The sequence below is a fragment of the Hoplias malabaricus genome, chromosome 2 (genome assembly GCF_029633855.1).
Source record: "Hoplias malabaricus isolate fHopMal1 chromosome 2, fHopMal1.hap1, whole genome shotgun sequence".
Classification (NCBI taxonomy): domain Eukaryota; kingdom Metazoa; phylum Chordata; class Actinopteri; order Characiformes; family Erythrinidae; genus Hoplias; species Hoplias malabaricus.
In genome coordinates, this window is record NC_089801.1 from 21,509,299 (window position 1) to 21,533,578 (window position 24,280).

The 24,280-nt window shown below is 38.2% G+C and overlaps 1 protein-coding gene and 1 long non-coding RNA gene across 2 annotated transcripts; both read left to right on the forward strand.

Annotated features, from left to right (window-relative positions):
- The first annotated feature begins 866 nt into the window (after window positions 1-866).
- LOC136687718 (uncharacterized) lies at window positions 867-2,267 on the forward strand. Its single transcript, XR_010800511.1, has 3 exons — window positions 867-960; window positions 1,651-1,694; window positions 1,883-2,267. It is a non-coding gene; the product is annotated as an uncharacterized lncRNA (long non-coding RNA).
- Window positions 2,268-5,941: 3,674 nt separating this feature from the next.
- Window positions 5,942-8,901, forward strand: LOC136687633 (uncharacterized). The gene is made up of 3 exons (XM_066662140.1): window positions 5,942-6,469; window positions 6,884-7,039; window positions 7,542-8,901. The coding sequence occupies exons 1-3, from the start codon at window positions 5,966-5,968 to the stop codon at window positions 7,860-7,862; spliced, it is 981 nt and encodes a 326-aa protein (XP_066518237.1). The 5' UTR covers window positions 5,942-5,965; the 3' UTR covers window positions 7,863-8,901.
- Window positions 8,902-24,280: the final 15,379 nt, after the last annotated feature.

Here is a 24,280-nt window from a genome sequence, read left to right on the forward strand (position 1 = left end):
CCTGTGGACGATTTCACACACTCATTTATTCACATGCTCACACCTGTGGACGATTTCACACACTCATTTATTCACACACTCACACCTGTGGACGATTTCACACACTCATTTATTCACATGCTCACACCTGTGGATGATTTCACACACTCATTTATTCTCACGCTCACACCTGTGGACGATTTCACACTCACCCTCACAAGGGGTATAAAGCTCACAGTATAAAGCTCTGTGTTTGAATTCACTGAGTCAAAGTCAAAGTCAACGTTTTCTTACTCAGTACCCAGCATGCACTGCACAAATAACCAACACAGCCACCGGGAATCTTTGTGGTGTCAAGCAAACCTGACTGTTCATATGTATTTAATAACTACAACAAAGCAGTTCTCTACTTTCATAAATCCAATAAAAGTGTAGTGGAGGTGAGACGGAGGCTCAGTCTGCCACACACTCTGGTCTGGATCTAAATCTCTCATTCTGCCAACTGACAGACGGATGGACGTTTTCTTCTGCGGAGGATTCCAGAAAATTCAACACGGGACGACACCTCGGACGGGAAACTGATTGTGTTGTTTTCTGTTATTGCACTATTCTGTATCATAACATTGCTCCCACAGTTTCTTATGTAATTACATGTGTAATAACAACTGTATAGATCATTTGTGTAATTAACTACACTGAAAAAAATGAACTTGACCCTTAGTAAATTGTACATTATAAAATTAAGCATGTTTACTCAATTTAAATACGTTTTTGCTTCAACGTTATAAAAATAAGCAATTCTGAAAGGTATTGAATGAAGCTTATAAAACATGCTTAAGGTGAACTAGAAATAATTAAGTATGAGCCTTAGGTCCTAACTGCGCATGCGCAACTTTTACCGCGCTGACTGCAGACATTTTATACACTTGGCCTCTAAGCAGACTGTGTCTATCTGGGAAGACTTCAACAGACTTTTATACGGTAAGTTATTTTATATTTTTGTCATTACCGACGCGTATGCAACATAAACATGCCATATATGTGGATAAAGGAAGTTTAATGCCAAAGAGTTAAGGTTAAGTGGGGACTTAGCATAGCTTATGTTCGCTAACGTTAATTCAAGTCAAGGCATAACGGTCAGAATCAAATGATTACTAGACAGTGTTTGAGTGTTTGAATTCAGTGTTTGAATGATAAATCCAAGTTGCTTAAATATGTATCCTTGTTTATAAAAATTGTGGTCAATTCTAGTCCTGAATAAAGGTTTTAAAACATTATTACACTAAATTCGACGTGAAAAAAGTGAGGAGTTTTTTGCGTCATAACAATGAAATTACGGGATTTTGCCGAGGTGTACACTCCGCCTAAAGAACAGGCAAAGTATGGCCCGAATTTGTTAAGGTGGACTGAATCCGCTGCGAGCGGAAAGTAGAGCTTTTAACACGCGTGTGGAGCCACGTCTCTAAATCAGACAGCTGTGTGAAGAAGCATTGTTTTAATGTGCTTCATTTTCAGTTATGGCATTCCCTTGTACAGTTGAAGTTATTAATTCTGTAGAGAACGACCCTTCGGCTGCATGTTCAATCTGACTTTATTCCCTGCATTGTAGACTAGTTTTAAAAAAAATGTCTTGTCTTTGATTTTTATTTTAATGCCCTTTGTATTTTATAGGTTAAAACATAACAAGGTCGTTGCCATTTGGTCCAAAGCCCCTGGTAAGTGCATTTTTTTATCCTGTTTTGATATTTGCATTTAATTAAGAATCTGTTTGTTTTATGTAACTTAATGTTACAGATTTTATGAAACTTGTAATCAATCATTTGATCCATGCCCAAATTATGTTTCTAAGAAAATCTCTAATGTAATGTTCATATGTTTTTGTCTTTTCTGTTTGTTTGTAAAGTAAATGTATCAGTGTAAAAACTGTGGTACTGGGGTGTTTAAGCGAGCAGAACTGTTGAAACACTATAAATTAGAGCATGGTCATTTTGGACATGGTCATCATTTAAAATGTATTTACCCAGATTGCCCCTGTGCTTTCAAAACATGGAGTTCACTTTCAACACACTTGTCTAGGAATCACAGTAGTCCCTCTAAGCAGTCTAGAGAAGTTGTTTCATTTCGGTGTCACTTATGTGCATTCAATGAACTTGGGACAGAACATGATTACTTTGTGCATATAGGGCATCATTTAAGAAACAATGAGACTGTCTCTTGTATGTTCAAGGAATGCCATTACAAATCCAATGTTTATAGTAGTTTCAAGTCTCATAAAAGTCGCAAACACAACCCCCATTCTTTGCTGGACTTCAAGGCCGGTGTAGTTCAAAGTAGTGGAGTTAATTCTGAGCCTGAAAGTGCAGCAGAATTTGAGACTGCATGTTCACATAATTACAGTGAAACTGATGCAAGTGGAGATATTCTAGATAATCCTGCAGAAATAATAGAACAAAAATTGGCAGCGGTGTTACTAAAGCAAGAAAATGTTTTTCATGTGTCAAGTACTGCAGTTGATGAGTTGCTGGAAGAACTCGCTAAGCACACCTAAGCACACCTACTGTACAAAGTACAGTAAAGACAATACAGGATACTCTTAATAAGTATAACTTAAAAATTGATGAGTCAGTTGCAAAGGAACTTGCATCTAATTTGTGTTCTTCTAATCCAGTTTTTAAGGCAATTGGCAAAGGCTGTCCTCTTTCAACATCATTTAAGCGTAAAGCATACTACAAACAAAATTTCAAAATTGTGGAACCAGTGGAGTATATATTGGATGACAAAAATAAGAGAACACTGCAGTATGTTCCACTGTTAAGAGTTTTACAGCTGCTTTTAGGCAATAATTACATTCTTAATAAACCTTAGATACCCACCTGCCATCCGAGGTAGGACAGCAACCCATGTATAAGTCTTTTCGTGATGGATTGTATTTCAAGAGCAACAAATTTGTGGCAGAAGGTGAGCTATGAATATTGATAAATTTGTATGTGGACGACTTTGAGATTTGTAACCCGCTAGGCACGGCCAGAAAAAAACATAAAGTATGTGCAGTATATTGGAATCTCAGCAATTTACCAACAGGTTGTAATTCCTCTCTTGCATCTATTTATTTGGCTTTGCTGTGCAGAGCAGATGATGTCAAGACCTTTGGATATGAAAAGATTCTAGAGCCCTTGTTGCAAGATCTTGAAGTGTTGGAAAGTCAAGGTATTTTTATTGCACAACTTGGTAGCTTTGTTAAAGGCACAGTGCAGAATGTCATAGCAGACAATTTGGGGGCACATGGAATAGCTGGATTTGTTGAAAAATTTTTTAGGTGAATATATATGCCGTTTTTGCATGGCACAAAAATCAGGAATTCAGGAATATGAAGTGAGCTCTGGTTTGTTTTCCCTCCGAACCAAAGAAAATCATGAAATATATGTCAGAACAGCAAAGGACAATGAAAAGGCATGTTGTGGAGTAAAAAAAACGTGTGTTTTGTCTGCACATCTTTCTCATTTTCATGTCAATGTTGGCTATCCACCTGATATTGCACGACATATTTGAAGGTATACTACCATTTGAGTTGGCACATTGCCTGAATTTGTTGATTTCCAAGAGATATTTTACTCTCAACAGGTTAAATGAATTAATCCAGAAATTTCCATATAAATGGACAGACAAAACATCCTCACATCATTCCACACTCATTTGCCCGCAACAAAAGTGTCGGTGACAATGCTCACGAAAACTGGAGCCTTCTGCGATTACTCCCATTCTTGATTGGACAGTTGGTGCCTGAAGATGAAGCAGCTTGGAAAGTCATTTTGGACCTTAAAGACATTGTGGAATTAGTTGTTGCACCAGCACACACAGAAGAATTCATTGATTTTCTTGAAAGCAAAATCAGTAATCATAGGACTAGGTTGCAAGAGGTTTTTCCAGGTTTGAAACTTTTGCCCAAACATCATTATGTGGAACATTATCCACATATGATCAGGTGCTTTGGACCATTAGTAAGGATGTGGACACTAAGATTTGAGGCAAAACATAGTTTTTTTAAGCAAGTTGTTCGTCACACGCGTTGCTTTAAAAACATTCTGTTGTCTCTGGCAGTGAAACATCAGTTCATGATGGGCTATCATATGGAGTCAGCCTCGGTAGACTATTCTGATTTGGTTGTCTCAGCTGTTTCATCAGTCCCTGTTGAAATTTTAAATCAGACTGTAGTGGAGGCTCTTAGTAAGACATATCACAATCTCAGTGTTGTTAATCTCACTAAGAATGCTACTGTTAAAGGAGTAAATTACAGATGCGGCATGATAGTGGTTTTTGGCTCGGCAGATGGCTTGCCAGAATTTGCAGAAATTGTCCAGATGATTGTCATGGAGAACCCGTTGTGTTTGATTGTGAGAAAGTTAATTGCTTGGTATAGGGAGCATTTTAGGGCTTTTGAGTTGGTGCCATCACTGCAAGTTTCCCTTACTCAGGTTGGTGCTCTGGGTGACCTGTACCCTTTGGCAGACTACAACATTGGAGGCCTGAGAATGGTGACTCTGAAAAGATTTATACTCACATAAGGTTAGAGATTTCCTAATAGTAAAAATTAGGGATGGGTATTGAAAGCTGGTACTAAATTGATACTCATTCATGATTGGCCTGTATCAAAACATGGATAAGCTAATCGACAAATAGTGCTGCTATCAGTCTTTATGTAATTTTAGTTAATAGCTGTCATTTTCAAATGGTTGTTACTAGTCTTGATTGGTTCAGCAGGAGGGGCACTCTGCTCTGTGTGATGATAACCTTCACATATCTCTGACCAAATTTCATAGTTTTTAATGGTTTTATTCTGTGCTCTCTGGACATGGCTGAAAGTGACATTCAAAGATGTGGCTTTACTAAATTTAATGATATGCAGCTAAATATATGTAAATGTAGAGGCTATAATTAGCTACCTTGAGTGACTTGCAAGGTTAATGGTATTTCAGGTAAGTATTTGGAGTCTTACCTAAGGACTCTTATTGGTGTAGTGCAGGATAGTTTGAAATGAAGGATATTTCTTCTAGAAAATCTTTCATCTGTAGGGTGTTGACCACAGCATTTTCTTGTTTTCATTTTTAACATTTTCACATGTTTGCATGTCATTTTTTGCACCTGATTATGGAGAGTATACAGAAAAGTATTCATACATATTGGTATCCAAAAATTTCTATTAATACCCATCCCTATTTCTTCTTCTGACTGTCTTTTTGTAAGTGTAAAATAGAGTAGTTGCTTGTAAATAGGACAATTTTTCATTCATTTATGCTTGGTATTCAGAGGTGAATAGAAATCACAATTTTTAGATGTACTAAAGAAATTTCAGTATTTTTGTGTGTCATTGAAATATCAAATGTATTTATTTTCATTTAGCCACTAATTAGTCATCAACTGAAATACCTTGCAAATAATTACCAATAGTATGTATGTTTTGTCTTAGATTGAGAATGACATCTGTGAAGCTCAGAGTTGTTGTTGAAGAGAATGACTTTAGAAGACTTGATCTGTTGTTGGGGATTCCAGACACCGTGGAGGAGCTGTGCGAGAACATTCGGCAAACATTTGGAATCAACAGAGACTTTAGACTTTTGTACATGGATGTTGAGTTCAATAATGAATTCATGACGTTATTGTCAACACAGGATATACAAGACAGAAGCACTGTCAAGTTGGTGTACTTGTCAAATGAAACTGCAAGTTTTGTCTCTACATTGCAGAATTCTCCAAGTAGTATAGAGTTAGGGGCATCAGTTGACAGCCTATACTCCCCCCCACTGCATCTTTGGCATCCTCTTCTACGTCAGGTTCAGAGGACACAGTAATTATACCAAGATCAGAGGCAGAGTTAAGAGCAAAGCCATGGCCACAAGAATTTCACATTCCTCGTTTTGATGTATGAAATGAACTGTATAACAAGACTGGCACCTTTGTGAAGTTAAGCCCTGGATTGAAGTCTGATATAATGGATAAACTGGCCGAAGACATTTTCCAATACACAGCATTTCCACAAAACCACCAGATAGAAGATGTGGCACAGGCGCTCATTAAAAAGTTTCCATGCTTAAAAGAATCTGGATCGGTGACGGGATACTATGGGTGGATGATCAGCCTTAAATATAAAATGGCAAACTACAGGACCAAGATGAGGAGCATTGGTTGTCCAGAAGTTACTCTTAATTCAGTAAAGAACAAGTCCAGTGATGAATGTTTCCCAGCTAAAAATGTCAAGAACCCTAAAAAAGCTGAAGTTAATTTTTGTCCAGATCATCCTTCTGGAGAAAATGCTGAAAGCCTAGAAAAGCTGAGACTTGAGCTATTGAAAGATGTCAGACAGAGAAACAGTACAGCTGTTGTTAGAGAGAAGATGTCAAAGACTTTCTCCTACAGAAGAAGAGAGGTGGTACAGGAAAGTCCAGTCGTTGGGGATTTTAAAATGAAGTGGCCTGCACTGTTCCAAATAGACGAGGTAATGCACTTTTTTCAAGTCACCTAGTGGTCTGAACTTTTATGTAAATAAGCTAAAATCAAAGTGTTAAATAAACCACACATATAAGAAGTGACATTTCAGGCTTAAACAAATGGACATAGTAAAATTTGCATACTTTTAGTTAACGATTAATATATTATTTAATTGTTAATTAAATATATACTATAATATATATGAATATAAAACTGAGGTATCTCAAAATAATCACTTACCATTTGTCACATTGATATCAGAGGGTTTGCACAAATAATGTATTAAATGAACACAGGGAATGTATGGTATCCATCTTGCATACGTGTGCAAATTTGTGAAAATTAAATCCCAATAGATTTGTGGCAATGATGTGAACAGTTTTGTTACTGACCATGTTGCGCTTTTTTTTTTTCTAAATAGATAGGTGCTGAATTCCAGCGCATAACAACAGTTCCACTTGAAACCACATTCATGGCACAGTTGGATAGTCTTGTACCCCAGTTGGCTTTTGTTTTCAAGAAGAAAGGAGGTGTTTCTGGCCAAAAGATTGCCAAACATTTGAAGATTTTGCATGAGGTATGTTAGGCGACTTTATTCAGAAATTTCGGTTTTTTATCAGGCACAGGAGCTGTGTGCAGACACAACTGAAGTTTAATATCCACAATGAACCTCTTCACCAATGTGAACCAACTTGTTACTGAACAATTGATTTTTTTTTTTTTTTTAATAAATTAAAAAATTTTAAATTATGCACAAAGTTTTTAGAGGAACTTAAATGTGAACCTACTTGTTACTGAACAATTAGAACAATTGATTTTATTTTTTAATTATGCAAAAAGTATTTAGAGGAACAAGGGTGGCACAGTGGTGCAACAGGTAGAGTCGCAGTCACACAGCTCCAGGGACCAGTGTGTGTTCTCTAAGGTGTGTTCCCAGTGAATCCGCATAGGCTCTGGACCCACCGCGGCCCTAAACTGGATAAGTGGTTACAATGAATGAATGTGAACACACTTGTTACTGAACAAATAGAACAATTGATTTTTATTATTTTTTTTTTTAATAATTGTTTTATTCGTAGGACATCCAAGGTGACATCTTGCAAGACCAGCGCAACACCAGAATGGGCATTTATGTCCTCAAGAGAGAGGGTGGAACTCTTGGAGAATATAAAGACATTGGTATTGTTGTTGATGGAGACATTGTTCTGGACAGCATCAAATCTGTTGCCCAAGCTTGCGCAGTAATGCTTGGAGTAATCTATGCACTGAATTTGGCATACCCAAGAGAGCTGAAGTACTACTATGAGTTTGTACAGAAAGTCCTCATGCAGATGGATGGTGCAAAGCTCTCCCCTAAAGTGCTTGGTTTAAAGAACAAAATCCTTGGGGAGTCAAAGTAATCTTTGGTACAACAACAACAACAAAAAAAAATAGCATACAGTTTAAAAAGCACATGTAGTCACATCGTTTTTGCAATTTAAGCTCAGTATAGATTTTCCCCACTTTTTTTTCATATTCAGTCAAATAACAGTTGTGCTGATTTGATCTCAAAAGTTGTACATGTATAATTAAAACTATACTAGAAATGTAACATATTTCATATGATTTTTGATGTTTTCCCAAATACACAACAGTCGTCATGAAGACAGAATTAATGCAGGTTTTCTTGGGTTTGGTGCTCATAAAAAAAAACTTAAGTTAATACAAAAAATTCATGACTCTAAACAGGTTAGATCACGTGATCAGTTTTAATAACAATAGATTTGTTTTAACGCTAAAACAGTAAAAATGAGGAATGAATAAAATAATCATTTAAAGTAAAGATGTTGCATATAACTAATTGGTCAAGTAATTATAGCAAAGAAGGTAAACATAAATAAATTCACCTTTTAATCATCCCACTACTCTAGGTTAAAATTTTTTTAATCACTTCTCTTTATTACACTTTAATATTTGAGAGCAACAGGATCATTGAGCAAGTACAAATGCAACCAGAACAATAAGCATAATGTCATGTTATAGTAAGCAGACCTGGCAACCCTACTTAAGGCTCTTGTGGCATAATGTTTGCAAACTGCAACAGATGTATCCCCATGCTCTGTTCATGTGAAACACAGCTGCTCTGCCTGTTTGCTTTGCAGCTCTGTTCTGAGATAGAGGAAATTAGTTCTGTAACTGCCTGTTCATTACCTGTATACTAAATGTGTTCACACTTGTATCTGGTGCCTCTGATAGACTGTTTTAAGCACAAATGGTAAAAATCCGTTCTGTTGTTTTGTTTTCACTTTCCTACTATTGCCAAGTTGCATTCAAGGTCAGTGTTGGCTGAATTATAACAAATTATTTGACATTGGTATTTTTTCTGAGGTATGCAGTACTTACTCAAAAGTACTTACACATTTTATATTATATTTTATTTATTTATTTTGTGTACAGTCTATCTAATCAGTGTTTTTCTACATTAGGCAAGGCAAGTATGTATTTAAGTTAATGTATGTGCATTTACTGTGACTTAATAAAGTCACTTTGTTAATTTTTTTGTCTTTTCATTGTATTATGCATGCATTGTACATACATTTGTTAATATAATCTGCATAATTTAAGTGACTTTAACATAATTGATATACTTGAAGTTAATTCTACAAAATACAAATAACAGCTACAAGCCACGAGTAAATGCAACCTGAAGTGTATCAAAATTTAGTGGTTTTACTGAAAGTTGCTTGAGATTTTACATAATTAAATTAAGTAAAATGAACATGAGTTAACATTACACTCAAAGTAAATTCTAAAAAATATTATTAAGCTGACAAGGCTTATAAGCAAAGAATAAATGCAACTTGAAATGCATCAAAATTAAGTTAAGTTTACTCATAACTGTTATGTTTATTATATAATCTACTTAACTTTATTAAGTAGAATGGGCATGATTAAATTCAGTTAAAATTATATTGTTGAAGTAAATTCTACAAACTGTAGTTAAGTTGACATAGCTTATAAGTAATTAGTAAATGTTACTCAAATTATATATCTAAATTTAGATAATTTAATTTCATGCAACCCTTTGACGTAAAAAAAATAAGTAAATTCAAAGAATCATTTTTTTCAGTGTAAGCTCTAAATTTAAGGACGTATGAGTAATCACATGAGCATGACTACAGCAATTCATCTAAAAAGGGGAACAAAACAAGAGTAATTACATTGATGTTCACGTGCAACTACACAGTTATAACACACATAATATAAATATAGCAAAAAAAAAAAACAGTAGAGTTTATACAGTAGAGTTAATCTCTCTATTCCTCCATCTGTCCGTCCATTCATGTCACTTTTATATATAGTTATATCTAAGAGTAAATTGTTGACTTTTTACCTGTTTATTTCTCCTTCTGATTTCATGCATGAGCTTTAGTTCAGGGCGATCACAGCGACCAGCTGCTCCCAAACTCAAAATAGCCAAGTGTTTGTGTGTGTGTGTGTGTGTATGTTTGTGTGTGTTTCTATCTTTCTGTCTGAGCCCATGTCTCCGTGTTTCATCTTTCAATGTGAGGGTGTGAATTAAAGCAGGAAGGTGTTATGAGTGTATTAACTCTGTTCAGAAAGAAAAAAAAATGTTATTTTGGACACAGAGTTCTTGTGCTATTTTCCGTTCGTGTTCAGAAATGAGTCGAGTGGATTATGGTCAGTCTGACACTCATCGACTCGATTTCACTTCATAAAACATTCAAGTGCACTTCACTCCAGACCCAATCTCTCTTTCTCTCTCTCTCTCTCTCTCACACACACACACACACACACCCAAATACTTGTTTTTATTCAGTGTCAGGGTGTGGGGTAAGATATATATGTATATATATATATATATATATATATATATATATATATATATATATATATATACAGTGTAATACACAGTGTGTTATGTATTACAAATGTATAACAAGGCATATATATATATATATATATATATATATATGTGTGTGTGTGTGTGTGTGTGTGTGTGCCTTGTTATACATTTGTAATACATATGTAATAACAACAAAATCAGATGAAATTACCAAAGAATAGTCCTTTCTTCTGAGATTTTGGGATGATGTTGGGAGCTTTAATTGTAAGGCACTTCACAATTCACATAATTCACATACTTTTTGGGGGGAGAAAAATCAAGTTAATCTCATACTGTATTAATGATATACAGCTGTTACATACATGAGGCTCATTGTTATGTATAATGCTAGGCCCTCCTCCTCCCCACATTTTCCCTCTCAGTCACAAATATCCACATACACACACACACACACACACACACACACACACACACTCACACACACACAGGCACACACACACACAGGCACACACAAATGCACAAACAAGACTAAACAGGCAGTCAGTGTGAAACAACTGATCTCTCTGCATCCGCCCACTCATCATTCTCACAGCCAAGAGCTACACACACATACATATATACATATGTGAATGCACACACACACACACACACACACACACAAACCTACATCAAGGTCATAAATGCACAAATCAAGCACTAAAACTGAATACATTTCCTTTACTGAGTTTCCACACATTGCTGTTGTACTGTACTTAACCATGTGTGTCACTCACTGTGGCTTTATAAATACTATTAACATATTTGCACTTGTTTATTTCTCCTCTATGTCATGTAACTTCACTCATTCAATACAAATGACTTTAATTAATTCATTAATTTATCTGAAGCGAACTTTGCAGCAGTTGTTATATCCAGCATTAAACAAAACATCACAACACAGCCTCAACCACTAAACGTTATCTCTCATTCCTTCAGCTGTTACTGTCTCCATGCTTTTGGTTCTTTCACCTTTATATTTGTCAGACTCCAAGCTCCAAAAGCTCCAAAGTTCAGTCACAGGAGTTGGTTCGTGCTCAGATTCAGTGGGTGTAAACAGGATCAGAACCAGGGCTCCAGTCCCTCACAGAGCACCACACACTCACCTAGTCCCAACTCCTACAACTACTGGTGTGTCCAGTGTTGAAGAAATGGTCATTCAAGAGTCCACTCCAAAGCTGTGACCCCTGCAGGACGCCTCAAAACACCACCTCAGGATTGACCTGTCATCCACCTCCTTTGGACTTGGATCAGTTTAATGTTAACCTTCCTCTTGTGTTAGGTTCTTGACCGATCCGTTTTTAGGTTTTAAATCCATAAATAAAGTTGTTTATTGCATCAAGAACTTCTATTTAAACAAAATAATGATAAAACAATTATTACATTACAAAATTCTCATTAAAGTTATGGCTTTTCTGTTGTTAGGGTCAATTTCGACCCAGGTATAATTTTAAATCAGAAAACAAAAACAAGTGCCAAATCTGGACTCATAAACACACTATACCCCAACAGCCTACAGCTGGCTCCTCCTACAACCATTCGAGCTTCAGTTAGGGGCTTCTAGAGATAGACATGTCCAGACATGTAAGGCCCAGTCAGTTTAGAGTTTGTGTTTTGTAGAGTGTACATCTCCAGTTTACAGTCTGCAACAATTAACAAATACAACCAATCCTTTCATGGGTAAGGAAGAATAACAAGGTAAACAAGAGGTCAGAAACCAACTGGTTGATAATGAATTGTTTTTAGGGGGTCTAATGGCTGATTTAAGACACGGGTAAAAACCGACCCATTAACATAGGAGATAATAACAGGAAGCTAACAGAGGAGGAAGGTTAAACACCTACAGGTTCAAATCCATTACAGTAACATGGTCTTTGTGATGCTACACGCTACTATATATTTAAATGTGTACACAGCGATAACCAATCATACTGCTCTCCGGGAGCCACTGTTTTCTCTTTGCTTATTCCTTGTTTACATCACAATACCGACTCAGTGAGGGGTGAAGGAGCACACTGTAAGAGCAGCTCGTCTTTATTGTGACTCGTGCCAGACAATAGCATCTGCACACACACACTCGCAGGGGCATTGATCTGTCTGCAAGCCTGCCGTCGCCAGCTTCCATTAAGCACCTATCATTCCAGAGTCGATGCAGCACGTCTGCAATCAAATGGCGCTAATGCACGTCTCATGGCTTCCCAAAGAGAAGCTGCAGGGCTGGACAAGAATCCCTGATAAGATGAAAGCTCTATGCTGGGAGAGAAGGTGATATTTATTAAGTGAAGTGTGACCATTCGTACGCCGTCTGTCCAATTATTTTTAGCTACTTTAAGGTGCACTCACTGCTGACACAGACCCAGCTACAAGCAGCATATGGTCGCTGTCCAAAGAAAAACACATATGTCCAAAATAGTGCATTTCTAAGAGAAGGAAAGAAACCTTCTTAACTTTCAGTGGAAGTCAGTGTAAAACTGATTTTATTTCAATTAAATTTGGAGCTTTTCTATTGGTAATTTTCACACAATGTAAAGGACTGCGGCTGTGTTCATGTTTATGTGTAATTTTGAAAAAATGTATAAAACTATACTTGTAAACTATCATAAACCTAATGGGTGATTTACCACAGGTTGTATGACCTCCTCTAAAAAGTCATTCTGGTGGTCTTTAGCCAATACATAAATATACGCACTGCTTTCAGATAAAAAAAAACAAAACAATAATTTTAATAAAAAATAATAATAAAAGAGTTTTTATTTTCATTTGATGTTTTATTGAGTTTTGGTAACATAAATAATATGTGTTGTTTCAAGACATTTTCCTGACTAACCATAACTCAATATATTCCATTAAATACTTAAAAGCCAAGATCATTGTCTGGCAACTCAGTTATTTGTGTCGGAAAATGCCCTTTTCTCATTCATTTGCTTTCTCCTGCCCACTCGGACAAGATGAATTTTACTGGAGAAGGCTGCTTCAGTTTGCTCCACGCACACCTTATTGTGGATAAGGCACAAAAAGGCTACCAGGGTGAGGGTTATAACCATTTCCATGACCCAAATAGGTGGTTTATTTTATTGGTGTGTTTAGTTTTGCCTCTTTTTCTGTTGTGCTGGTGGTCTGTGTTTGGGGCAGAATTAGCCAGCTAGGTTTCTTTAACACTGTAAGAGACAGTGTTACAACCACTGAGAACACTTTCTATGATCCTCTGGTGCTTTTGGAATTTAATTATTTACTCGTTTTGAGACTTAAGGCACAAAAAGTCAAACAGTGGGAGAGGGAAATGGAGGAGAGAGAAGTTAAGTTTCTATTCCTGTTGTGATCACAGTACGTAATTAAAGTATAAAAGTCATACTGTGGAATATCTGTTGATGGTGACATTTATTAAGTTTGTGTTATGTAAAAATGCTTTTTACTACGTCTGTCAAAGTAACTCACTGTACTCAAAACACATTGTTGGATCACTGTAATTTTACCAGAAGGGCCCAAAGCAGTGGTAGTTTTATTAGGATCCTAGGCATTTGTCAACAGTGCCATATCAGGTAGGTTCTGTGACCCTCAACAGAATGAAGTGGTTGCAGAGGATCAATGAATGAAAGAATGAATAGCTACATGTAAGTTTGAGTATAGTGTTCATTCTACTCTGAAGGACAACTAGACTGTGGTTTCTGTCATGAATTGTGGAATAAGCAGAGAGTTGAAAGCATGTTTTGAGGTAAATAAACACTTTAAAAAACACAAAGTATGATCAACAAAAGCAAAGACATGAATACTGAGTTCATCATAAACACTGACAAACACAACCACAATGAACCACACACACACATATTACAAAACCAGTTCTTGTGTAACCACAGACAATAGGAAGCAGTTGCATTGCTGACTAACAGCTCACAGGTGTGGGCTGGAGCTAAAAGAGACAAGAAGAGAAACAAGGCACAAGACAAATACAAAGCAACCACAAAAGTACAAGATAATAATAATAAAAACAACAACAACAACAACAATGACAACACAGAACCAAAACAAGATCCAATTACATGGATTTGCCCATGGACGTTGATGCCTGGTTTGAGATGTGGCTACACTGCGGTTCCATGAACCCAAACCTCTGACGGCCAAAGCTGAATGTTAGCTACCTTTCACTGAAAAACTAAAGATGTGAACTATGGATGGCAAGCAATTATTGGGATATTGACAAGAGCAGAGCCTATGTATGAAGGACATATTCCGCTTTTCCATTGTATGGTATCTAATCGGCTTGGCTCAGCACGGCTTTACACACTTTTCAGTCCATGGTCACTGGTGGCATTTCCATCAGCACAGCGCAGCCGGTGCCAGTGTAGCCGGTGATGTCACAAAACATTATATCTGATGGACTTTGAAAACCACATCAATGATGGCATTAATGTATAGCGTTGTTTACTCATCATGTACAACAACAAATGTGGTTGTTGTTATTGTCGTTGTTGTTTGGGACTGAACACAGCTCCTAAGAGTTTTTCCTTCATTTTCGCAACGTCTGGCTCTTGCTGAAGTTTGCAGTCGGCCACTGATCCAAGGAGTGTATGACCCTCTTCAAAAGACCATGGTGTAATTTTGCAAGCTGCTGTTGTATTCCCTACTGTAGCTTGGAGATTTTACAGACAGTGAGTTAGTGCTGGATGTCTGTATTTCATCGTGATAGACACTGGTACATTGCTGTAGGGACTTGACTGCATTCAGCCATATGAAGATGCTGGAAATAGCTCCATCTCTCCAGAGAACAGACTTCCAATCCTGAGGGGCTGTAGCTGCTAACAAACCTCTGTGAGCACCGCTGACGTTTAGCTGTGTATGCACAGGAAGTGGCAACAGGAAATGGGGCCCTCGGGAGCAGCTGTATATGAGTTTAAGCCCAACATATAAAGCCTTCAAGTTAATTTTGTCAGCCTCTCCCATCCCTTTCTTTTCAGTACATGCCACGACAGTATCGTAAACGGATCACGGCATCATCATCTCCCCGAGCTACTGGAGAAATGTTCTTAAGAAGTTACCCTTTTAAGTTTCTTGACATGTGCAAATGGCGTCTGTGAGAGCGGCCCCGTGAGACGGGTGTGAAAGATTCAGGCTCCAGCTCTACATTTTTGATGTGGAACTGTGTACCCCTGCTCTGTTCTGCTTGATTTATTCAGAGCTTTTTGCCTCCAACCACAACCTCTGCCACTGAGGCGCTTTTTAACACTCGCCGGCGACAAGATAACTGCCCGATCCGCCCCATTTCAAATGTGCCATCTCTTTTCAGCCGCTATCGCTCGCTCGAGCTGCTTCCAAAAGGCCAGGCGGTCCAGACCCAGTGGCCAGAGCAGAAGTGCTTCTGTTTCCACTTCAGCTTCTAACACCCAAAAGCTTGAGAACGTTGACCTGAAACAGCAGAGTGGTGGAAAGCTTGAGGAAATGGTGGGGTGTGATCCAGTATGTATTGCTAAGGTTGAGGCATTGAGAACTGGACCATATTTTATTTACTTGTAGGTTTTAAAGTTGAACTGACTTCATAGTTCATATTTCGTCTCCAGACTTTTATTCTGTGTTTGTTTAAAGCAGTTAGTGCTGTTATAAAATTGTCAACTTTCCTTCTGGAGAAAATACATTATGGGATGGTTTCCCCAGCAGGAATTAAGCTTAGTCCTGGACTATAACCTCCTTTCAATGGAAAATCCCTATTCAGAATGTGTGTAGTCCTGGATTAGGCTTAATCTGTCTCTACAAAGCAATCCCTATAGGACCCCTGTTGTATCTTTGAAGGGACATGTATGTGGTCTGTTCTTTTAGTGAACAACAATTTACCTCAACAAGACAATTTACTTCTGACTGTTTACATTTTATCAGCTTTTCAACATTCTTGTATCTACGTTTACATATTGCTGTAAAAATACAGAGCCAGTACACCACTAATTTAGACCCCTAACTGATTTGGCATTGGGCATGGTGATTTAAGAGTGTATCGCCCCCCTCCCACACACACACACACCCACACCCCAGTGCTTTTGTAACATCAACTGAACATAAGTGTCCAGAGTGTTGCACCTTAAAGTAGTGAATTCACTGATTATAGCTGGAAGGACAGTGTAGTTCCAGGGCAAAAAGCAATGATATGTTTCACCAAGCTGTTTCCTTTAAGGCATATATTCCCTACAGCTTTACTTGCTCCTACTGGGCACAAGATAGAGAATGAAATGGGCTACAGGCTCAGGTGGAATTCTAATGCAGTTGCCTTTTGGTGTCGATAATGCACCTTAAATCACATCCACTCCAAGGCTACTCGGTCTGCAGAGAACTCACAGAGCGGCGTTTAGCTGGATGAATGAGCAACTCGCGACAACCCAAAATCCCTCGATTCCGAGCCGCAGGTGGAAGCAAGGGAGAGAAACACTGTTTGGGAAAATGCCGGCAATCTCCTCACCAATCTATTTGCAAGAGTCCAATTCCTTGAAGCTGTCACATCAGTGAGGGGTCGGAGGCTTGATGGTTGCTAAGGGATCCTGGTGGGCAAGCCGCACATGTTTAGAAATAATCTCCTGATAATTCATCTTCCACGCCTGGCGAGCCAATAACAAGGAGCTTGAGAGTTGCACGCCATCAATCCCCAGCTTCAGCAAACCTAGCTGGGAATAAGTACACGATGTAAGAAAGAAATTCCTAATTAAGATGTTGCATCATGCCACAGTCCAAAGCTTTTCTCAATTATCAGATCCACAGAATTAATTGTGGTATTTCCATGGAAAAGCATTTCTTGAAGATTGGAATTCTGGGATCGCCCAGCAGCCGAACATCAGAATGCTGATTTGAGATGTGGAACTATGGAACTACAACTGTTTGTTCTCATGGTTGAGTGAGATTGTTGAGTGTCATGTTCTTACATATAGTGTAAAGTCTTAAGAGATTAATCTATTAATGCAGCAAAATGTGACAAACCACAAATATATACCCTTAATTTAAAAAAAAAAAATTGGACAAAACAAGGTCCAAAGCCTCCCAGCCACAGGGTAGAAGCCAATGGCCAGTTCAATGCTCAATGTGTTTTAAGGTTATTTGCTTTCATTAAAGCACAGGGAAGTAAATAGTAGCAACAGTCTGTGGTAAATGACCATCTGTTAAGGAAAAAACAAAAAACTCTGGGATAAAAAGAAAAATATATGGAATTAATGGCCCACTACATCCTTTTCTTCTCCTTCTTCCCCCTGAGGACCACTTAAAATATGTTTATGCACTATAAAGCATCGTGACTCATTCCTATATAACAATATTCTGATTTCTGTTATCCTTTAGAACTGAATTCACAAACTTTATCGCACATAAGTTTTCCTAAATATCATTAGTGTATTAACTAAAACATAAAGTATACGTACAGACTTAAAGCCGTTTATACTGTATGTTAGTCAAAGGTAAATTGAGTGTTTGCCTTTGTTAATATGTAATTACATTGTTATTACATAATTGTAAATAATTAGTAGTGGCATCACACCATTTAATCTGTTAGATTTGAGGCAAATTGGAATAAAGAGCAATCAATGATGTTACTAGGTAACAGTTATATAATTTTGTACTCACATATGAATAACATAGGAACTAGGCATAACATTTAACTTATGAGTGTTAACAAGTCATAAATAAGCTCTCCAGGTAGGTGAATCTCTTTGGATTGATTCTGATCTCTAGTTAAATGAACAAAAGGCTTAGAAAGTCCATCAAGCTCTAATCCTGTGATCTTTAGATCTGAGGAACATTCACCAAATGAAGAGTAATTAATCAGTGAATGTGTAAATACAGAAATTAAATCAAATGTGAATATAATAATGTTATTCACTGTGTAATTACAATGCTTTTTACATAAACATTTCATTATTACAGCTAATCAATATTAATAACTCTGACAAATGAAATTGATTCCAATGCATATACAATACACAGAAACGTAAATGAAGGTGAACTTTATTTATATTGTTACAATATAATTAAGGTGCTATTATCTGGTGATTTTTGTTGAATGGAAGTAATGGTTCACTTGAAAGTGTTAACAAAAAATAATAAATAAAAATATTCGTGGGTGAATTCCTCTGGAACCAGTCTGAGATTTAAGTTATACTTTTTCATTATTATTTTATATTGTTATATGAATAATGGACGTGAAAAGTATGGGAAACTCTAGCAAGCGTTAATCCCTTGACCTCATGCTCTGAGCTCGGTTCTCCGAATGCAACGTAGCGCAGACACAATCACGCAATCAGCCAATGGAGTAAAAGCGTGTCTCAGTGAAGTGCTCTCAATTAACTTATGCAGATGTAAAGGAATAATGAGGACTGCATTAATGAGGGAATTAAATTATGGGCAAACGTGCACCTTTGATGTTCCCATGGAATAAAGACTGGGAGTAGATTGTAGAGTTGAGACCAGTGAAGAAAACACAGCATTGTTTCTAGAGGCTTTTGTATTGAGGGACTAACACCCAAAGCTCATGCCACCTTTGACATAAACCAACATGACAACAACATGCTACATCGACACTGCATATATAATTCATGAGTTTCCTCATTAGCATACTTACTTTGCCAGTTTTTCATGCGTTTGTTCAAGAAGGGCCTGGAATTGTAGCCTCTAGCCGATGAACATTAAGAAACAGCAGGAATTCTATAATGAGACACTGAGCACAAGGTTCTAGCTGAAGGTTCAAAAGCTATATACACATGATAAGGTTTGATTTATATGCAAAGTTAAAAGGAGTACTGCAGATCTGTTAGCATAGCAGCTAGCCTTAGGCAGGCATGCTTCCAACATTATGCCTTTTTTATCAGCTGTGTGGGAGTAAATCTTATCTTCTTGGTCTTTGGTTTCCAAATGGTTACCAACAGGGGCATGACTCATTTACTGGGGCATATGCCCCAGCAAAAGGTTTCAGTGCCCCACTAAAATCATGGTCTTAAAAAGTCAATTTCATCCAGAACTACAGAACACCCTATGCAAATTCACTACATGATCTACATTTCCCATCATGCCCCAGCATTTTTTGTAAAACTAGAGTAGCTTTTTATGCTGCGTTCGAATGATGCCAGAAACTGGGAAATACCATTTTTCCGACTTGTAAATTGCACCCGAACGGCGGACAAAGTCGTATTTACCGCTGGTTAACCTGGGATTCTAGATGATACATGAGTTTATGATTTGTGAAATATATCATGACCTTTTACCTCTTTCTCAGGAGAAAATGGCAAATATGCATTTGAATAACTTTATTTTGCATGTTTTCTGTAAATAAAAGCCAAATACTATGATCAGTTTTGTTAATATCCAAAAACCGTTTAGTTGTTATTTAATGATGAATCGCTTTTTGGGGACAGTGGGTGGACCTTTGCCAAGCTTCCGAACGCAGTGAAGTCGTATTTACTACTTAACCATCACCTGGTATATACAATCTTCCGATGAGCACCCGAACTCAGCATCAGTATGAGCCAGTTTTATTTTTGTCAATGAGACTTGAAAGTATTAAACATAAAGTATAAAGTCTGACACAAAACAGACAAGGTCACATAGTTATATGATTTGTTCAGCAGCTAATAAGAAAATAACATGCCAAAATTACACATTACATGACTCAGACATTCTCGACCCACAGAAAATCATTTTATAAAAGCATGTATAACACCATCCCACTCTCGTCAGAATGTTCAATTCTAGATAATGTCATATAAAATTAGGGGCTGCAGAGGGTCATTACACAACTCTCTACTGTTTTTAGTGTACACCATGTGTATTTCAGAGGAAGAAATGTGCTTCTCTTTTTTATTTGTTCAAGAAAGTGCATCTAAACAAAGAAATTGTTATTTCTAAAATAAATAAATAAAAAAACAACCACATCAGTGTTGAATCACTTAATATATTTTTTTTTAACAGACACACATTGTGCCCGTTTGACTGAACGGCAAGCCAAAGAGCCTAGAAACACCTCTGATTTCCAATAATATAGAAATGCGGGGGTCCCCAGTGGTGCAGAGGTTGGGAGTCATTGGCCTCACACAGTCATAAGCACAAAGTTAGACCTGGATTATTAGTGTTCTCCTCCAAACGTGTTGATGTTGTCTTAGCAGCAGTTGGAAAAGAAATATCTCTTGTCTCATTCTGGTGTAAAATTGGCAATTATTAATTAAATAATATCTTAATAATTAAAGTCCTAGATAATGGCTGGGACTGGTAACTATTAAGGGTTTGGAGCATAACTGCAAGTATGAAATATTATGTCATACATTTATCAATGCTCATAACTGATTTCAAAGGGTTAGCCCTCTTTGTGTGGTGGTTATTACGGATTCTGATTGGCAGTTTGGGGATGGGCTGATTCTGTATTGTCAGCACTTTACACATATTGAACGCAAGAGTGGCATTTATTGACAGGAAGCTGCTCGTCAAATGGTGGTCGGGCCCCTAATCTGCATACACACACACACACACACACACACACACATTGCTACATCTCTTCTCATTAAGTATTCCATCATCTGAAGGAATGACTGACATCTAATCATGTGAAGGAGGAGCGTTTATTTATGCATGAGTTTATGAGCTCTTAGGGGAGATTAGACCAGGCTCTCCATCCTCTCCCTGACCTCCAGCTTTTCCATCTTTCTGTTTCACTCTTTCTATTTTCCCAATCCATCCATTTCTCCCTCCATGTCCCTTCAGCTTCTTATCTCCCTGTCTTTGTACTTTGTATGTGCATGTCACTTTGTCAATGCTCTCTCTCTCTCTCTCTCTCTCTCTCTCTCTCTCTCTCTCTCTCTCTCTCTCTCTCTATCTCTCTCTCTTTCTTTCCCCCTCTTTCACTCAAATGTCTTCCTCTCACTATCTGGTGTTGTATCTTTCTTCTTTGATATTTCACTTTTCCAGAAGTTTCTTTCCTAACTTCATTTTTAAAAAGCCTTTCATAAACAAAGCATTGTGAATTAAACATAGTTTGACCCTATGGACCATCCGTAGTTCCAGGCGGGAGACCAGCTGCTGCTGCTGTTGTTGAAAAGATCTAAATCCAAGCTGTTCCACACTGCCTCTGGAAGTAACATCAGGAAATCTGTTTCCGAGGCTGAGCAATACCCCACAAGCCCAGGCTTATGTACACTGTCCCGTGTCAGCTGGAGTGGTGTAAAGTGTGCCCCCACTAGACTGTGGAGTAGTGAAAGCATGTTCTATGGACCGATGATTCAGGCTTTGTGATGTGGTGGCCTGGCAGAGGAATCGTTGATTTGTAGCTGAATCCCACCTACTGGAGAATGCCGAAAGCTAAAAGTCAGTTTTGGTGGAGGAGGGATACTGGTCTCAGACAGATTTCCAGGGTCTCGACTCAGTTCTGTCTTTCCATTCATTAATTCATTCATTCATTTATTACCTGTTCAGGGTCGCGGTGTGTCCAGAGCCTACCTGGAATCACTGGGCTCAAGGCAGGAACACACCCTGCAGGGAGCGCCAGTCCTTCACAGGGCGACACACGCACTCACACATTGACACCTACGGACACTTTTGAGTCGCCTATCCACCTACCAGTGTGTGTTTTGGGACCGTGGGAGGAAACCAGAGCACCCTGAGGAAACCCACGCGAACACAGGGAAGTCCCTGGAGCTGTGCGACTGCGACACTACCTGCTGTGCTACCGTGCTGCCCTCTGTCTTTCCAGTGAATGGATAATATTGTTACTACCACAAAAATAAATAAAGAAACAAAGAAAAAAACTGTGGGAACAGCTTGAAAAAAAGGTATTGTCACTTTCAATATTATTATGCCCCTGTGCACAAAGCAAGGTTTATAAAGCCAAAAAACTGCTTTATTCACTATATATACTATTATATATATACTATATACTATTTTGTAGTGTCTGAAAACAACAGCACAACCCATGTACACTAGAGGATAGCGAAAACCCATAATCCACTGCGTTGTTTGGTAAAAACCCACATGAGGTAGTGTGTGTATTTGTCTGAAATTGTTTACTATGCTCCTGTATTCATTCCCCATAATAGTGCCATCTATTGTGAGTAATATCAGGAATAGGGAATAGGGAACAATATCAGATAAAGGGATGATCTGAGGAGCTTGGTGTGGAGGAATTCCAGTGGTTTATTTGTGTCAACCAAGCCTTTCTTGACCAGACAGTGTGGCCACATATAACTACTGTCTAATCAACACAGCTACTGATATTTGCTTAATTAAGGAATGATTTTCTAGAACATTCAATTGATTTGCGGTGCTTTAATCTTACCTTAGCACATTCTCCTTGGTGATGTTGTTGTGCCAAGTTGTGGTGTGATCATAGGGCTACCGCTGATATGAATGTGGTTCCACAGACCCAAGACCTCTGGCCTCTGGAAAACTCCTAGAGCATACGAATGTGCTGTTTTATAGAACATATATCTGGCAATGGGAACCTCCAACCCGGAGAAACAATGGCAGCCTTGCCTTTAATCGAGGGAATGCCTTACGCAACCTCTGGACCCTGAATGCACAGTGCTAAGAGATAAACATTAGCATGCTCCACAATGGGAAACAATGTTCTACCAACTGAGCAAATGTGGTTTGTATCCCACCTGTGGTGACTTGGTTATTGTCTGTTGGAATGGCGCAGGTGGGTTTTTGGCATCTGCCAGGCATTCTCTGGCTTAAGAGCAAGGCTTCCGAATTCTTCCGGGATCGGAGTTTTCCTAAAACAAAGAATTGCCTTTTTTTCAGATTCTGAGTTTCAGTACCTCCTCCAAGTCTGGGTGGGTTGTGTCTGTGTGTCTTTTTTAGTGAAAGTAGACCAGTAGATAATAACAATAGCGTCTGTTTTAATTCCATCTCTAATCTCAGCAGCTACACCATCAATTCCCTGGAGTTAATCCGACTGATCTCAGAACACTCCAGGTGTTAATTTCCACTCGGGTAAGTCTCTGGTGAACACACACTTGTCCCTGTTTCCAAAAATAAGATGGCATATTTGTCTTACAGCAACGGGAATAAATATAACGATGTTTCCCTCGCGTCTCTGTGACGGGGTTGGTTTTGGCTGCTGATGTTTTATGAGCTGAATTCTTGTCTGTGTTTAATGCCGTTCGTATTAAAATGAGAGGACAGGATTTGCATACAAACTATAAACTCAGCTACATTGATTTCTCCCTCGTTTCTGGCCTGTTTACATGAGCAGAATTAGACATAAATATTCTGACATTATGGCATCATTATCGTTATTGACGATTTTGACTCCTGCACATTTCAATGCTTCATAACATTTGTTGTTAGCTGTTTTAGGCCATAGCCACTAAAATTTAAATACTAGCTGACCACAGCATTCAGCAACACGCTACAGTTGTTTCTCTCCCTCTCTCTCTCCCTCTCTCTCTCTCTCTCTCTCTCTCTCTCTCTCTCTCTCTCTCTCTCTCTCGATCTGACAGTGATGATAAATGTACAGTCTCCTCCCCCTATAGCAGCACAGTCAATGCAGAGGATCTTTCTCATTAACACACACACACACACACTCACACACAAAGAGAAAGAGAGAGAGAGAGAGAGAGAGAGAGAGAGAGAGAGAGAGAGAGAGAGAGAGAGAGAGAGATACACCCTGCTCTTGGGAAAATAAAACAAAACATTAACATCTACTTATATAGTCCCTCTTTTATTCTTGATGTTCTTCTATTCTCTCTCTCTCTCTCTCTCTCTCTCTCTCTCTCTCTCTCTCTCTCTCTCTCTCTCTCTTTCAAACACACACACACACACACACACATGCGGAGCTGGCAAAACATGCACAGCAGCAGTGATTACATCACACAGCATGTCACAGGTGTGTGTTGTAGAAAACAACACACAGGTTGGGAACATGTTGAGTATGTGTGTGTGAGTGCATGTGTGTGTGTGTGTGTGTGTGTGTATGTGTGGGTGTGTGTG